The 17,264-nt window shown below is 55.2% G+C and overlaps 1 protein-coding gene across 5 annotated transcripts; it reads left to right on the top strand.

Moving 5' to 3' along the window:
* The first annotated feature begins 7,671 nt into the window (after nucleotides 1-7,671).
* On the top strand, nucleotides 7,672-16,529 carry ZFAND2A (zinc finger AN1-type containing 2A). Of its 5 annotated transcripts, XM_067705290.1 has the most exons (8): nucleotides 7,672-7,962; nucleotides 8,541-8,579; nucleotides 9,159-9,257; nucleotides 9,716-9,810; nucleotides 11,431-11,620; nucleotides 14,012-14,163; nucleotides 14,866-14,949; nucleotides 15,275-16,529. In XM_067705290.1, exons 3-8 carry the CDS (start codon nucleotides 9,203-9,205, stop codon nucleotides 15,296-15,298), a joined length of 600 nt encoding a protein of 199 aa, XP_067561391.1. In that variant the 5' UTR covers nucleotides 7,672-7,962; nucleotides 8,541-8,579; nucleotides 9,159-9,202; the 3' UTR covers nucleotides 15,299-16,529. The 5 variants fall into 5 exon arrangements, with proteins under 5 accessions (XP_067561391.1, XP_067561387.1, XP_067561389.1 ...); XM_067705286.1 differs by lacking the exon at nucleotides 8,541-8,579 and having other exon boundaries at nucleotides 7,674-7,962; XM_067705287.1 differs by lacking the exon at nucleotides 8,541-8,579 and having other exon boundaries at nucleotides 7,681-7,962; nucleotides 11,431-11,562.
* The last annotated feature ends 735 nt before the right edge of the window (nucleotides 16,530-17,264 follow it).

The following is a 17,264-nucleotide window of genomic DNA, read 5'->3' as shown; positions in this document are numbered from 1 at the left end:
CAGGTCGTTCAGTCAATGGACGACTGACTCTGAAAGGAGGTTTAAGAAGTCCTTACAAGGGTGAGTGTTTTGACCCCGCTCTCAACGCTCTATCGTTCTTCTCTCTTCTAACATTGTATCGGCATTTCCGCTCATATACAGAATGTACTAGGCAGCCCCTCACCCCTTACTGTTGGGGACTCAATAGGCACCGAACAAAGGCTTCTGCGGGCTCGTCTTTCCTGACAATACTTGGAGGATATTGGAACTGAAGCCCTTGCACCGGCTTATTATCGAATAATGGAGTAGGCAAGAATCATGTGACCCAGATTCCGGGATAAAAGGGGTCCCATAAGCTGGATAACATCACATCACAAAATTAAGAGTTAGAAAAAGAAAACATTGGGTCACCTCTGCTGCATTCAGCTGCTTCCTGCTCGCTTGGGAGCCTGAACGAGTTTATTTTTATTCCACGGGGCTTCCGCTTTCTTAAAAACGTGTCATGAGGCAAATCATGTGCTGCATCTCCTGCAGTTTATCATACAATCACTTTCCAGAATTAAATTCTCGGTCTAGCTGACTGTGTCTATGAAATATTGGTGCTCCACACCGAGTCTAGGGGGTGCAGAGGTTGGCTTCTGTTGGCAATTCTATCCACGTAGCGATCTCCCCGAGACTCTCAGGTTTCCTAGGAGGATGTCAGGGAGAGGTCAGAGCATCTCCACTGTCCGAGGCCACAGCCCAGAGCTGCAGGGGTAGCATGCCCCCAGCCCCCAAAGCACGCATTGTTCACTAGGAAACCAGGGCTCCCAGGACAGGCTCCAGTAGGAGAACCGGCCTACTTCAGGTCATCCTCATCACTACATCCGTTATGAGGCCATAACACGCAGACGTATATGTGGCTACTCAGAATTCCAGAGACACCTTCCTTCCCGGGGAGCCCGTGCCGAGACCTTCCCCGAGGCCTTATGGGAAAGTCCTAAATCATCAGAGCGTCTCTCCCTGGTTTTGCCACCTGGTTACCACAGCGAGGTGCGTAAGCGTCACCTGCAAGGGGTTAAAGGGCACAGGAGGCTTGTGGTCTGACCTCAGGAATAGTGTCGAAGGGACTTCCCTGGTGGTCCAGTGGGTAAGGCTCCCTGCTCCCAATGCAGGGGGCCTGGGTTCGATCCCTGGTCGGGGAGCTAGATCCCACATGCCACAACTAAGAGCCCGCATGCTGCAGCGAAGATCCCATGTGCCGCAGCTAAGACCCAGTGCAGCCAAAACAAATAAATATTAAAAAAAAAAAAAGTGTCTCTGAGAGAGCAGGCGCCACCCCACCCCACCCCACCCCACCCCACCCCCGCAGCCTGGCCTCCGCCTCCGCTACTTTCTGGCGGGTCGTTTCCTCTCAACAGCTATTTGCGTTCCTGCCCCAGGTGCGTGGGGGCCTGCACGCCTGGCCCCTGCGGTTGGCTGGGGCCACTGAGTTGGGAGGCTCGCCTGCAGGAGGACCTGATGGCCAGCGTGAGGCCCCAGCGCCGTGGCTTCCTTTCTGCCGAAGCAGCTAGCGATGGGGCTTCCGACAGCGACGGCTCCATCCTCCCGGGGTGAGGGCGGCGTGGAGCAGAGCCTGTCTGAACACTGAGGACGCGGAGCCTGAGCGAGACATAAGCCTTGATGTTTTCAGTGACGTCTGTTCCAGTGTGACCCAGCCTGTCCCGAGAGCTGCACCAGTGCAAGGAATGACTTTCCCAAAGGTCATCGATGTCCTTCTGGCCAAACGCCTGGAAGGAGCTCCAGTCCCCCTGGATTTCAGCCAAGCGTTTGGCGCTCGGTCCCCTCCCCTCCCCCCGAATCTCCCACAGCTTCTTTCTGTTTCCTCTCCCTCCCGTGGCCTGTCTGCCACTCGCCTCACACTCAACTCTGGCCATTTCTCACTCTCTTTTCTGGAGACTTTATCCATTGTCTTGGCTTCAAGTCAGATTCCAACTCTAATTCCGTGTTCTTTCTATTCATACAACTTCTCCACAGATCAGGGTGACCTGAAGCAGACTTATCTCGTCTGCAAACTGCTACCCTCGGTCACCTCCCTGTTCCTGCCGGCTCCTCTGCTTCCCGAAGCCTGAAACTCGGGGCGCCCTCCTCCTTCCGTCCTCCTTGCCCATCAGCCAGGAAGTTCTGCTGAGAATAGACCCCTTTCCTTCCACCTCCTCCGCACTAGTACCCGCAACGGCTCAGGACGAACTAACAGACCTGAGCTCCCCTCTGAGCCTCTCGAAACGTCCTGCACCTCAGCCCCAGCCTTGTCTCCCGAGCATCGGTCTCACCTATCGATCTCCTGGACCACGTCCTGCCTTTCTCCCCCGTCAGGTGGGGCTCAGGTGTCTCTGTCTGTGTCCGCTTAGCTCCACGTCAAGCACTGAGCTGCCCTCTCCCTGAATCGCCACCTCGCTGTGAATGGTGGACGCGTTCACTTCACGATCCCAGCCTCCTGGCCCATCCTTCATCTGTTATCGGCACCATTACGCTGGAGGAAGGTCCCTCCCCACTGTGTGTGATTCTGGTGGGGTGTCTGCCAGGGGCGGCAGTGGCCACGTCAATTACATGTGATACAGGACACTTCGTCTTCTAGTTTTCCTAGCAGAGTCCCTGGGTGTGCCTGTTGTCCCAGCGGAATCACCAACAGCGCCCCATTTTCACTCTTAAAAGCGTCTCAGCATCACGTGTTGCCACCTCACACGTGACCCATGAAAGCACGTCAGCGTCCACCCTAGGACTCTGGCACGGATGCTGGGAGACAGTCGCTCACCCTGCTGGCAGCTCCGTCCCCACCACACAGAGTGGAGGGGCTTTCGGAGGCGAGGGCGTCCAGGGCCCCATCTGAGTTCCTGGATCCGAGCACATCTCGAGGCCAGGAGCCTGTAGACTCCCCTTTGGGGAAAGTCTGTTTTGAGGGGGTTCCCGTCACCCGCAGTCAGGAGTCCTGCTGACACGGCTCTGGCTTGGGCAGCCCTCCCCTCCCCAGCCCACCACCCCACCTCCGAGGGCCGGCAGGAGCCCTTCCTAGACACCTGGCCTCACTCTTCCAGGCTCGCCCTGCGGCTGGTCACCCTGAGTCCCAGTGATGACTGCCTGTGGCCTGCAAGCTCGCAAACACGGTGTTTAGACTTAACGCCCCATTGTTTCAGGAGGGGCGTCTTCTCTTCCTCCAAGATTGAGACTGTAAGCTCATGGGAAGAGACAGGGACCCAGCTGAATCGTTCTTATATTTTCCTGAGGCCAAACAGGGTGCTGTGCACAGAGCAGGCACCCAATAAATATTTGTTGAGGATATGAATTACAAACGTAAGGGTAATATTGACTGTGTCCAGGCCGAGGAGAGAGAGTCCTGGGGGAAACGGGCAGCGGAGAGTCGCCTGTTTAAGCAGCTGGACACGCAGGCAGGCAGGGAACAGGTTTCATCCTTTCTTCAGTCACAATGGCTTCTCCTGCCTGTACCCCGCTTCCTTACCACAGACACCATTCTGTCCCCTCTGCTCCTCACCCCGCTTCAGCCTGCCTCGTGCCCCTACCTCTGGGGCCGCTCTAAAGGCAACAGTGACCAACATGTGACCGACCTGTCACAAAACACAGACACGCAGGCTTCCCTCTGTCCCCCAGCAGCAGGAGGCATGCTCCCTCCCAGCCTCTCTCTCCTCCCTCGGCTTCCCCGAGGCCTTCCTCTCGTTCCCGGTCAGCTAGGCCTGCGCGTCTCTCTCCGATCTCTAAACGCTGCATTTTGCTAAGGCGGACCCTCTCCTCCTCCACGGGTGTCCTTTCCCAGGGCGATCTCGGCACTTATGGATTTAATTGCCATCTTTATGCTGTCGATTTCCAACGTTGTTTCTCCAGGCCAGACCTCTTCTCCGACTTCCACGCGTGTATCCATGTGCTTATTTGCCAACTCTCCCCTTTTGTCCCATAGCAGATACCGATACATCTTAAATTGAAACATTTTTTCCCAAGTGTCAGTAAGAATGCTTTGGCTACAAAAAAAAATTGTCTCAGGTTACAAGAAGCCCAGAGGCGGGGAAATTGATGGTCAGCGCAACGATGTAATCAACCGCCCAGGTTCTCTCCACTTTCTGCGCCGCTGTCTCTGTTTGACTAGATCCTTAAGCTTTGCCCTTCGTGTTAACGAGAGGCCACTGTTTTCAAGCAACACAAAAGATTCTTCTAGAAGAGGCCTATGTCCTAATGGACGTCTCTCTTTTATTAGGAAGGAAATCTTTTCCCAGAAGCCCCTCTCCCTGGACCACATGCTGATCCCCTGCCTACAAGGGGAGCAGTGAAGGTGGGTAAGGCTTCTGTGTTTCCATGGTTTCCATGGTGACTGTCCTCTCTGTCCCCTGGACTGCAGCCACAGCCTCTTACCTGCTTGCCCAGCTTCTGCTCCGGCCTCTCCCCCATCTGCCTGTCTGCCACAAACTGTGGATGAACACGTTTTAAAGTATAGTGTGTGCAGCCAGTATAACGTCAATGTGTTTTCTCTTCTCCATCAAGACTAGGCCCTGGGACTTCCCTGGTGGCTCAGTGGTTAAGACTACATGCTCCCAATGCAGGGGGCTTGGGTTCAATCCCTGGTCAGGGAACTAGATCCCACATGCATGCTGCAACTAAGAGTTCGCACGCCACAACTAAGGAGCCCGCGAGCCGCAACTAAAGACCCAGTGCAACCAAATAAATAAATAAATTTAAAAAACACAAAAAAGGCTAGGCCCTGCAGTGACACTCATGGCTGCACGGAAGGGTCCATCTAGACCAAAGAAGTCGTTGCTCAGACTTGAGTTTTAAACCTAAACTTTTAAGAGCTCATAGCAAGCCTTAGTCTTAGAAGCAAGGCTTTCAAGAGAGAGGAAAGGGAACCATGAACCAAAGTTTGTGAGATTCACCCTTAGAGCAAGAAACCCAAGGCGATGATGTGAGAGAAACGCCCCGCAGCATAAGGAGAACGTTACTTCCAGGGCTGGGGAGAGATCTGACGGGCTTTGAAAGGGAGACGCCAAGCTTGTCGTGCTGCCTGGGTCCCTGGAAACGGACCCCGGCTCATCCTGCAGCCCTCAGATGTGGGACTTGCAATGATAAACAACCTGGGCTTGGACGGGGTGCTCTGAAGGCGTGGGGCTCCCACCTGTACCTCTGGGAGAGGCACACACCTTCTCTGTGCCAGCACAGGGAGGGTGCAGTGGGTGATGCCTGGGGTGCAGCCAGGCAGGGAGAGCACCTCAGCTGGTGCCCCAGAGCCACAGTCCCCACACACAAGCTAGAGGAGTCCCCAGCCCCGCGTGCCCTGGCGTGGAGGGTGGACAGGGTCACTGGACCTGAGACCGGGGGTCAGGACCGTGCACGTGATGAGCTTGGGGTCAGAGGTCACGATGGAAGTCCTGACACCGGCAGCAGGTGCCAGCCACTGACCAAAGGCTGTGGACAGGGCATCACCTGCAGAGGCCAGAGCCTCCACCCTTCACTGCCACGGGGTTATATGCGCACGTCCGAGCCCAGGCGCCACAGAAGGAGACGGGAACGAGGGATTGTAGGAGGAAGGCTTAAAATGACTGCGGTTTGAGCTGGACAGTGACCAAGGTCACCAAAGGAACCGGATCTGAACAGACTGGTGACGGGACAGGGCCCGTGTCTGCCGGCGGCAGGCGTCTGGGGCTCCAAAGGAAAGTGGAGCTCAATTTTAGAAAACTGAGAAAGTTGCAATTATTTTTCGTTCAGCTGTGTAGAGTATGTGTACTTCATACACATTGTCGCCTGCCCACCCCTCAAGGCCATGCTTCAAGCTTTTCGGCAATACCCCTTGGCACTCAAAGCCCCGAATCTTTTCATGACGCTCTGGGTCCTATGACCTGGCACCTGGCTGCGTCTCCGTCTCCACCCCTGGCTGGTGAAGGTAGCAGAGAGGAATGTGGACTTGGGGTGGGGTCTGAATCCTGGCTCCTCTTGGGCGTGTCCCTTGTCACCTCTGTGCCTCAGTCTCCTTGCAGGTAGAACAGGGACCACAACAGTGAGCTGTCGGCGAAGGGCATTGTGGTCTCCTGACAGAGGATCACGTGTCTGGACACGCACTCTGGCCTCTTCTCTCAAGTAGAGCGTCCTGCGGTTTGCTAACTAAGGCTCCGAGGTCCGCCTCCCCTCCCACCCCCGGGTCACAGTGGTACAAGGTCCTTGCTCCCCTTCATCGTGATGTGGTAAATTACTTAGGCGGATGGTGGTCACCTAACTTAACGCTTTGGGCATCTCTCTTTGTATGAAGGCAGATGTTCAGTTAATGACAAAAACACTGCATTTAAAAATTCTGACTGATGGTCTTTTGCTCTCACGACAGTCTGGTGTCACCTTGGCTGCATCAGGAACAGCAGAGGTGGGCCAAGTGCTCGCCTGTGACAACCCCGGGGTGTCCGCTCTCACACTTTCTCCTGACCTTCCCTGATGCTGGGTGTGAATTCTGGTTCTTCGGGTTATAAAGTCAGGGTTAAAAAATAAATGGAGAAGGCAAATCATTCCCTTATAGCGGAACGCCAACTAATAAATGTAGAGGAAATGATGGCAATTTTCAAAAGCACTGTTTGGCAATGATCATAGGGATCCAGGCAGAAGCGACTGACGGAGTCAAGGTTGTCAGAGGTTCACGAAGAATAACAATGGTGGAATCTCGGAATCGCTCCCTACGAGATACTAATTAATTCACAAATGAAAAAGTGGAGAAACGTAGCAAACAACGGGATGACGATGTCGTCAAGATTAACGTCACCCACGCTAGGAGCGGTTGCAATCCTGTGCCGGCGATGCGCGCAGGACCATTTCTGTGATGTAACCACCAAGAAAGTATGACCCGAGTCTGCTCCTGAGGAAACGTGGATGTACACTGCCTGAGGGTCACGTTATATGAATGAAAGTCTGTGATCTTTAATAAAAAACTGTCGGGGACAGGAAGACACTGAACGGGTAACTGGTGACGGGCTCCTGGAGCACAGAGGAAAGAGACATCGACGACACGGTTGGCAGAAACCTAAATGGGGTCTGCGGGTCGGACCTTAACATAGTGTCACCACCGATTTCCGTGCTGGGTGGCTGGAGTGGTCACGTAGGGAGTATTGGGGGCGGGGGGGGGAGGTGATGGGGCATCATGTCCACACCACGCTCTCACGTGGTCCAGAACAAGGGTAAGGAAAATGCGCACATACACGTACACACACACGGTCGATCCTTCATGGCTGTGGTTTCCACATCTGTGAACTTGCCCACCCGCTAGAGCTCATCTGTAACTGCAAAATCAGTGCCTGTGTGCGTGAGCCGGCTGGACGCACTTCCAGCGGAGCCTCGCGCCGGGTACCGGCCGCCCGCGCCCCCAGCCTCCGTGGCGCCCAGCGCGGGGTATCCTCCCCCCGCACCCCGGCCCAGCCCGCCCTGCCTCAGCGCCCCGCTCCGGGTGCCGGCCCAGTGCGCCTGCGCAGAGCTGCCTCACCCTGACTCCTCAGCCCGAGAAGCCGCCGGACATTTCGAGAAGAGGCGAGGAGTGGGCGGGCCGACGGAGCCGCGGAGGGCGCGATTGGTCGGCCTAGCGGTGACGTCTAGGGGCGCGCCGGGAACGCCTGGCCGCGGAGGGCGCGATTGGTCGGCCTAGCGGTGACGTCTAGGGGCGCGCCGGGAACGCCTGGCCGCGGAGGGCGCGATTGGTCGGCTCGGCGGAGACGTCGTCGGGGGCGCGCCGGGGACGCCCGGAGGGCGGTGGCTCTCTGACCCGGCGGCTACGAATAAATGGCCGGGAGGTGCTGGCGGCGCGATGCTGGGCTCTCCCGCGGACTCGGACCGGCCTCGGCCGTCGCTCGGATCCTGTTTTCCTCGTCCCTTTGGCCTTGTCCCCCGCGGCTGACCGCGGACAGGAAGACAGCTCTTGGTCTCTGCCACCTTCCGCTCCCCTCTGCGGCTGCGCAGGCCTCAGACGAGGGCCAGGTACGGGGTCGGCCTGGGGGTGCCGGGCGGGGGTCGGACGGGGCCGCGAACCTCGGACTGGCAGGGCGTCAGTGTCCTAGCAGAACGGGGCTCTCACACCGCGGCTGCGGCGCCGAGAGCGCGACCACGTCGGGGTTGAGTTCGGCTTCCCGTCGGTCCTCGATCGATTGATTCCCGAACGTCCGCTGGGTGTTGCTGATCCAGGATGGGCAGATCCGACCTGGGCCCTGCGCTTCGCGGAGCCGAGAGTAGGGAACGAAGCTGCAGTGGGAAGCCGAGCGAGCGGGTCCTGGGAAAGGAATTACAGAGTAGAGGAAGCGCGATTTGGGTGGGGCCAGGTGAGGGTGTTAGGAAAGACCCCGAGTGACGCTTTAAACCGGGCCCTGAGGGCATGAGCGGGTGTCAGCTGTGGCCAGAGTATCCCAGGCCTCCCGGCAGCGGGAGAGCTGATGGGCAGGTCCGGAAGAGGCCCCGGGGACGTGAATTCTGGGAGGGACAAGAGTTTTGAGAGGTTTGGTGGGTGCCAGATCACGGAGGGGCCCCTGTGAGGCGTGCCGTGGACTTCAGTTTTCTCTCAGGTGCAGTGGCATCACCGTTTGTCCACCTGTTTTCCACTGGTGAGTTGACGACTTCCCCTTCCCCTGGTCAACTCCAGGTTGATTGTCATTAAGGAATAAATTCTGAGTAAAACTCAATGCATAAGGGAGTTAAAGACAGCAACAGGGGACTGAGTCGAGTGTAGTTAAGTAACGTGACTTAGCACCTGGTGACAGAGTTTTGTTTGTCGAGTATATTCAGTAGATGAAATTGCGATTTAAAGTTCACCGAGGCTGTAACTTTCCCTAGTAGCTGTGTAGTTGAATATGGGACGTCCCTGTCAATATGGGTCAAAATATGGATTAATGAAAACTTAAATTCGGGTTGAGCTTGATAAACTAGGAATTAAAAGAACTGAAAAACAATCTGTCTGCGAAGGGGTTTGATTCTGAAGGAGCTTTTCTACTTACACTAAAAGTCCCATTTTCTGTTTGCTGAAAGACAAGAATTTGTGACACTTAGGCCCCTGCAGGAGCCCAGATGACTTGGGCATTTGATGCTCCCTGCGTGTTTACTTATATCAGCTGTGCAATATTAACCCTGGTGACTGAAATTCGGACCATCCTTGCTTTCCTCCTAATTATTTCTAATTCTTGCAGGTTACATTTCACTCTGTCATCTGTGTTTTGGACATTTTCTCATAATGGAGTTCCCTGATTTGGGGAAGCATTGTTCAGAAAAAACCTGCAATCAGCTAGGTAAGCACTTCTAGGAGAACGTTAACAGGAAATGGGTGTCTTGTCATCTATGTGGGAGAAGAACTGGCCACTGTCTTCATTAGCTGTTGTTCTCTGGGCCTTGGCCTTTCCGGCTTTTCAGTAATGAGATGCTGGCCTGAGTTTTTGGTTCTGTACAGCTAGGTACAAGGCTGGCTGCCAGCACGGAGTGGATTTAAATGCTCTGCTTAAATACGTGGTACCCCGTGAGGTGGGGTCTCTTTGGAAAGGATAGCTATGCCGGTTCTGCAGTGTTGCTGGCATTGTCAAATTCATGGCCCCCAATTTTTTTCTCATGTGGTACCTCGAGGATGTATTTGATAGGCATAATATGAACTCAGCAAAGGTAAATACCTGTTTAATACGATCTATGATTCTTCTGTTCTAGTCTTTCAAACACTTTACTGTTTTTTGTGTGTTTTTGTTCTTTTTTTTTTTAGATTTTCTTCCGTTAGAATGTGATGCATGTAAACAAGATTTCTGTAAAGATCACTTTACCTGTGCTGCCCATAAATGTCCCTTTGCATTCAAGAAGGTAATTGGTCATACTTCATTCTAAAGATTCTCATCCTCACTCTCCAAAACTGCGCTGCCCGAGATAGTGGACACTAGCCACATGTAGAGAAAACTTAATTAAAATTAAATAAATCCTAAAAGTCCTGTTTCTCAGCGACGCCAGCCACGTTTCAGGTTTCCGGGAGCCGTGTGTGGACAGAGCAGCTGTGGAGCTTCTCCATCGTTGCAGAAAGCTCTGGACGGCACAGCTCTAAAGCAACAGATTATTTTCCTGGAATGAAATTGTTGTACCTAAACCTACAGAGCTTACTTTACATGTTAAAACGCTTAGTTCCTTTTATTCAACACACAAGGAGAAACAGCTCTGTCTTCGTGGGGCACAAGAAACGCAGCGCAGCGCTTGATGGGAGCTCTGGTCTGGGCAGAATTGTAAATGCTTGCTTGTTTGGGCAACTTTGCAGCCTTGGCATCCTCCCTGGGTGATTCAGACAGTTCATGGTGGAAGCTGGAGGGTGGCTGCAAGGAAACAGACTTGCCTAAGTCCAGAGGTTTAAGACATTGGTTACTGACTTTTCAGGTGGTCCCAGCCTGAACTCACTTTGTTTTGGGTGCTTCAGGGAGCATTTTCGTGAGCTCTTCAGTCAGCACTCTGCTGCTTCCCCAGGGTGGCAGTTAGAAGTGCGGGTGACAGTGCGACACCCTTTGACCAGTGTCGGCTGGGGTCTGGCCCTTTGCTGATTCATGGGGGCGGGGGAGGGTGACTCATGTTCACCCGGCACCGATGACCAGGTCAAACTACCTGGCCTGTTGCCTTGACCTTCCTGTGTCCCTGGATAGGGAGAGTCTGCCTAGAGGTGACTGAATGATGCTTTATTTCTTAACTTGGCCAACTTGCCAGCTGCAGGAGCACCCCTGGGTGGCTTTCCAGCTCAGTTCCCAGACAGCTGGCATGGCGATTCTGTGATTACCTGTTACTCGTCCACATGTCACTTCAGTGTTCTTGAGCTAAATTAGCTCAGCTCCTGCCCTGGCCCAGAGGGATTTTAACCATGCTGGGCATTCCCTCCAGAGCCCCCCAGTGCTGGGCTTGGTGGTGGTTCTGAGCCTGAGAGCTCAGCCTGGCCACGTGCGCCCTTGACTGATGAGCTAGTCTGCCTGCGTGGCCGCGGCGGAAGCTACAAGGAGCATCGGGGAGGCCGTTGGCAGGCGAAGGAGCTGAGGCTCTTCACGGCTGGTGTTTCTTCCTGGCAGCCCCACCCTCGAGGTGTTTGGGCAGCTTCACTGCTCACTACATGGTGCTGGACAGATAGCCCTGCCGCCCTGAGACTGTCCTTCTGGATCGGTTCACCAGCTGCCTTCCTGGGCTGCACTTGACCTCTGTCTCAGGGTCATTTCTGCGGGTGGTTAATAGTCTGTTTCTTCAGTTCTCCTGGGTTCCACTTCAGGCAACTGTCTGCAAGCCCTAGGGATGCCTTGCTGCCGATCCCCTGTGCCAACCACACTCTCCTCTCGTGGGGGGCAGATGTCAGTGTTTGTACTCTGTTTGCTTTTCAATGTGCTGTTCCACTGTGCCTTTGTGTGTGTGTGTGAGGTTTGATTGTCTGAATCTGGAATATCATCTTGTATTTGTTATTTTTAGGATGTTCAGGTGCCAGTGTGCCCACTTTGTAACAGCCCCATCCCAGTAAAAACGGGAGAGGTCCCAGACGTGGTGGTCGGTGAGCACATGGATGGAGCTTGTAAGCACCACCCCGGGAAGAAGAAAGAGAAGGTGAGGACAGAGTCTGTGTCAGCCCTCTGGGGGCTGGTTTCTCCTCAGAGGAAGGAAGGTCAGTTATCCAGCGAGGCTAAGTAGTTTTAATAGTTTTTGTACAGAATAAAACCCTAACAGTTGATCGGTGTTTTCCTGGGTTGTGAACAGCATGCGTTTTTACAGTCGTATGAGCATATTTCCTAAATATTAGGGCCTATGTTAGGATTTGCTTTCGTTACAGGAATTCCTCCCAAGATGGAAAGTTAATGTGGTTTTCTAGAATCCTTCTGTTAGTGTGTGGTTTTTCCCAAGCTCCGCCTGGGAAATGTCAGCGATGTAAAATCAAACATGGGCGTTCCTGCTCTGGTCGTCTTGGTGCTCGTTCTGAAGTCCCGCGTCTGTCCGTTTGGAGTCGGCTGTGGTGGAAGGAGCGGCCACCTGCCTCTCCTTAAATACGTGGTACCATGTACTGAAGCAGGGCATTGAAATCCAGCTCGCGTTTGTCTCGTTCACCCTGTAGTGCTGGGTGACGCCCGGTCCCCGCGGTGCGCCGGCCGCTGGGCTCCGGCACCCTCGCTGCGGCGCCCTCGCTGCGGCTCGCCTGGGCGTTCGCTGGCGTCGGGGGTTTTCCCGCTTCTGCTGCTGCTCAGGGAGTTCCCGCAAGGGGCCGGCTGTCCTCCTTGTCCCCGGGTGTGGCAGCTTCCCCCTGGCTGACCCTGTCGCCGTCTCCTCTGGACTCCCGCTCTGTGGGGCTGGACCTCCTGGGCCGGCCTCCTTTTTCCCCTCAAGTTCCCTCTTCTCTGTGTGACCCACGTACAGGTGGTCTTTCCTACGTCGTGGTCAGTCGTCCCCACGCGCCAGGTCCGCAGCTGACCGCGCGCGCGCCGGGGACAGGGCGGCTCTGCCGTGTGGGCGGGGGTCCTCCCAGACGCGCGGCCTCCTCCCGGGCCCCGCGTCACCCGCGCTGCCTCTGCTGCTGTCGATTTCTGAGCCTTCGGGGATTCTGTGTCACACATACGCTGCTTCTTGACCCTCCCTGCCGGCTCGTAGTTCAGCTTTTTCATGTCTGCTGAGTCCGTCACTGCTCGTCCACGTGCTTTTTCTAAAATATTGTGGCTGTTTTGGGCTTCCCTGGCGGTCCAGTGGTTAAGACTCCGCACGTCCACTGCAGGGGGCTCTATCCCCTGGTCAGGGAACTAAGATCCCGCATGCCGCGTGGCACAGGCAAAAAAAAAAAAAAAAAAAAAAAAATTAAAATCTTGTGGCTGTTTTCTTTTTATCTTTTGCCCTTTGGGGTTCATCCATCCTTTTTCAGAACATCTCTTTGTGGTCACTTTTATAGAACTTCAGGCGGAATCGGAGCCGCCACCTGTGGTCACTTCTCCATCCTCAACTAGAGTCTAAGGAGACTCGGGTTGGACATGGCCCGTGGCAGCTGGTCCACTCCTCGGACTGGAGACTCTCGGAGCCCTGCATGCGTCCCCAGGCCCAGCCCAGCACTGCACGCTCCCTGGGGCCTCTGGGTTTATTTGGGTGGTTTCCCTAGGATGCGGGCTGCGCTGCCCCCTGCTGTCTTGGCCTTTAGAGCTTATCTCCAGGGCACTGGCTTCTGACCACCTTACCTCACGGTTTCTGTATGTTACACTAAATACAGAACAAATGCAATTATGACAAATAACCTGGAACAGGAGAGGGTGAAGTCTGTCCCTGAGCTTCCAGCCCAGACCCTCTGATTGGAGCCCCCCCCCCACCCCTTCCTGGCCCGTCTCCTCCAGCCCGTTGCTGCTGCTCGTGTTTGCCATGCCTCCGAGCCTTCCGGAAGCTTCGGTGACCAGGCCCTCCTCCCTCCTGGCTCCACCCTCACTTCCCCACCGCGCGCTGCCCCTCCTCGTCTTCCGGGCCCCACTGGCACCTGCACTGTTTCCACGCACCCGGGTCACTCGCCCTTCTTGGCCAGAGGGCTGCCCCCCGGCTGCCGGACCCCTCCTCCCTGACACCGTCACCCACACAGAGTCGGAAGTGCCCGGGAGTTTATATCACCGCAAAGACCCCGCAGTAACTAACGGCTGTGCCAGCTCCCCTGCCCCTGACGGGACACAGCCTGCGCCAGCTCCCCCTAGGGCTGTGCGCCACGCCTCGGGCCTGGCCTCCTTCCCTCCCGTGTCCCCGTCCCCTGCCCCCCGTCTTGTTCTTTTCCTGCAGTACCCCCCCAAGCATCTCACATGAGACCCCAACTTAAAATGCCGCTTTTGTATTTACCACTTGTTAAAACTTTTCTGTCTCCTAAACTAGTATTTCCTTGTTTACCTGACAGAAAGACATCTCAGTGAAACCCCGGTGCCTTCATTCTGTTTAGCTAAGGACCGTTTCTAGTTTAAATGCCGATGGTCTTATGGGGGGGGCGGGGCTTGTCGAATGATTGCTCGGTGAGGCTGCTGGAACATTGAAGCAACTTGTACTTTCTCAGATTTTCACGTACCGCTGCTCAAAAGAGGGCTGCAGGCGGAAAGAGATGCTGCGGGTGGCTTGCGCCGAGTGTCGCGGCAGCTTCTGCATTCAGCACAGACACCCTCAGGACCACGGCTGCACCCGTGGACGCCCCGCTGCCAGCACGGCGGGGTGAGGAGAGGCCCGGCTCGGCCTGCATGGCGTTGGGACAACCTGGACCCGTGCTGCACGCTCAGCTCTTGGTGTTGACCATTCGCTGTAGGGGTTTGGGTGAATGTGATCTTAATTAAAAGCGGATTCCAAATCGAAGCCGGATTCTAGTCGTTGTTTGCTGGGACTGCAGTTCTGGAGCCAGAAATGCCTACTCACCGCGCGGGGCCGTGGGGAGGGTCTCCCCCGGCCTCCCCCTCGCGAGGGTGCTTCCCGTAGGCTCGGGGTTCTCTGGCTTGTGGACGCGTCACCCTGGCCTTTCACCTTCCTGTGGCGTTCTCCCTGTGCACGGTGCTGTCCAAGCGTCCCCTTTGCATGAGGACACTGGTCTGTGGGGTCAGCGCACTGAGCTCACCCCCCCAACCTCCAGCGACCCTCCCTCCAAATAGGTCCTGGGTGTCGGACTCCACCCCACCTTCTGATGGAGGCAGTTCTGCCCCTTCACTGGTTATTTACAGGGAGAACCTTCCTCGGGTCGGTGGAAAGGTCTGCCCCCACCTTCCGTGGGTGGAAATGGAAGCCCGAGTCACCTGTCACTTCCACTCGGCCGTTTCTCGTGGTGTCTGTGCCCGAGCAGGGCTGGGGGGTGACCTCGTCCCTGCATGCGTGGCTTTCGGCACCGGTGAGGGGTTGGCTGAGCTCTGACCTGACCCTTCCGCGCAGGTGCTCGGCAGCAAGGGACTCGGAACCTGGGCCGTCGGGGGCTTCACGCGAGGGGCCGGGCGGCTGGCTGGCTCGGCGCTTCAGGTACTGGTCGGGGGCGCGCGGTGTTGCTGCCCTCGTGTCGGGCGGGGCGGTTCTCCGTCCCGCCGGTGAGTGCTCAGCGCTCATGACTGGCCGCCTGGAGCTCCGCGCTCCGTCACAGCTGGATGGGATGGAGGGGGACGCACGCCCGGCCTTGGACCTTGTCAACCCCGGGTGCACACGCAGGTCCCGCCAGCACAGGGTGACGAGAGGAACACTTTGTAGCTGGTTTCTGAAGCACTGTGTTTGGCGAATGTCTTTTGTACGATCACCCGCTTCTAGTTAATCAAGACAAACCTAAGAACATAGCTGTTTTCTTCTCTTTCAGGTGGAGAGTAGAGCGTTGATGTGACTGTGTCTGTTCAAACTGGCCTCTTTCCGTCCGTGATTTGCACTTTGTGGACACTTTTATGCTCTAGCACTTCCATACGTCCCGCCGCGAGCAGCTCTGCCCTGAGCTGAGCTGGTCAGGGGCTTCTGTCACTTAAAGCACCGACAGTGCATCTCACTGTGTCTTCCTCACGTGGCATCTGAGCCCAGGCACGGGGGCAGGACTACATCTACCCTGTTAGGGGTCCTTGTCCAGAGGTGGCCCCCAGCCCACCGCTCCTGTTTGACTGAGAGAACAGCCTGTGACCCTCTGACTGCAAGCATTGGGGTGACACCGAGGGCTTTGGGGCCTGTCAGGAGCGCCGTCATCTCCTGGGACCTCAGGGAACCGGATGAAGAGAAATGCCATCCCAGGCATAGCCCCAGGGGCACCCAGCCATGCGCTCCAGACATCCCACTGCTTGCGGATTAACAAAAATCCAAGCAGTTTCTCTTCCTTGTTTGGTTTCATAGCCTCAAAATATAATGGTTGTGACCAGCTAGAGGGGTAGGATAGGGAGGGTGGGAGCGAGGTGCAAGAGGGAGGGGATATGGGGATCTATGTATACACATAGCTGATTCACTTTGTTGTGTGGCAGCAGCTAACACACCATTGTAAAGCAGTCATACTCCAATAACAATGTTTTACATATATATATATATATATAGTGGTTGGGGGGTGTATTCAGTTCCCATCCCACGGGCGGGTTATCCAGCTCTTTCTACACTCTGTCCTGTTGGTGGCGTTAGATCTGGACCCGTGGTTGTCCAGGTGCACCAGAATCGTGCGGGGCCTGGTAGAGCAGTGCCACCGCCCCCCACCCCACCCCAGCGGAGTTCCTGACGCTGTGGGTCTGGGGACTACGTGGACAGAGCCCTTTCTGCGGTCCAGGGCCAGTGCAGCGGCCACTGGCCGCTGGGGAGCACGTGGGGCCGGCGTCCAGCGTAGCCACAGAGCTGTCACCTGCATTCAGTCATTAGGAAGCCGTGTTGAGTATGTCAAGAACATGAATATGTGAATCTGGTTTTTCAGCTGTAAATTTTATAAAATCTAAGTACAGATCAGGTCTTTCTCAAGTGAGGTTAATGTCCAAATTCAGACACTGGGTTTGGAAGTCAATGCCAAAAAAAAAGTGAAATATCTCATTGTTAAAAATATTTACAGGTCGAAATAGTATTTTGGATATGATGGATTAAATAAAACATTAAAGTGAGTTTTACCTGGTTTTGTTTTGTTTTTTAATTGTGGGTACTAGAAATTTTAAAAGTAGGTAGACGGGGCCTTCCCTGGTGGCGCAGTGGTTGAGAGTCCGCCTGCCGATGTGGGGGACGCGGGTTCGTGCCCCGGTCCGGGAAGATCCCACATGCCGCGGAGCGGCTGGGCCCGTGAGCCATGGCCGCTGAGCCTGCGCGTCCGGAGCCTGTGCTCCGCAACGGGAGAGGCCACGGCAGTGAGAGGCCCGCGTACCGCAAAAAAAAAAAAAAAAAAAGGCGGGGCTCACGTCATACTTTTTAGCGCCATTCTTGATCATCCAAACTAAAGGACAAAAGACGTGTACGTTTTATCAGGAATTATCAACTTAGGAGTCCACTCGTGTTTCTTAACTGTGATTGGAGTATTTAAGTGTATTTAAGAGTTTTCTGAGAAGTTAGTATTTTCCTTAAGGACCTGTGTGAATAGACACTGAAGTGGCGCAGAGGGTGAAAGGTCAGGAAAGCAGTCACGGGCATCCTTACGGCTGCTGCTGCTGCGTGGTCTCCCAGGACCTGGGCGAGTCATCGCTCCTCTGCCCGGCTGCTCAGAGAGGGTTTCCTGGACGGCCTTGCTGTGCGGGAGGGGACGTGTTTCAGAGTTTGGTGGAAGGTGCCAAGTTGCCATCCAGAAAGTCATGCCAGCTTCCTCTCCATCAGTTTCCCCACACCCTCATCAGGTGTTTCATTGGCTTAGT

Source organism: Pseudorca crassidens, chromosome 15 (assembly GCF_039906515.1).
Source record: "Pseudorca crassidens isolate mPseCra1 chromosome 15, mPseCra1.hap1, whole genome shotgun sequence".
Classification (NCBI taxonomy): Eukaryota; Metazoa; Chordata; class Mammalia; order Artiodactyla; family Delphinidae; genus Pseudorca; species Pseudorca crassidens.
This window is presented reverse-complemented; position numbering and strand designations above follow the sequence as displayed.

Coding starts and splice junctions, on each gene's coding strand:
- ZFAND2A (XM_067705290.1), top strand. CDS start 9,203: ATGGAGTTCCCTGATTTGGGGAAGCATTGTTCAGAAAAAACCTGCAAT. Junction 9,258..9,715: donor AAAAACCTGCAATCAGCTAG/GTAAGCACTTCT, acceptor TTTTTTTTTTAG/ATTTTCTTCCGTTAGAATGT. Junction 14,164..14,865: donor CCCGCTGCCAGCACGGCGGG/GTGAGGAGAGGC, acceptor CCTTCCGCGCAG/GTGCTCGGCAGCAAGGGACT.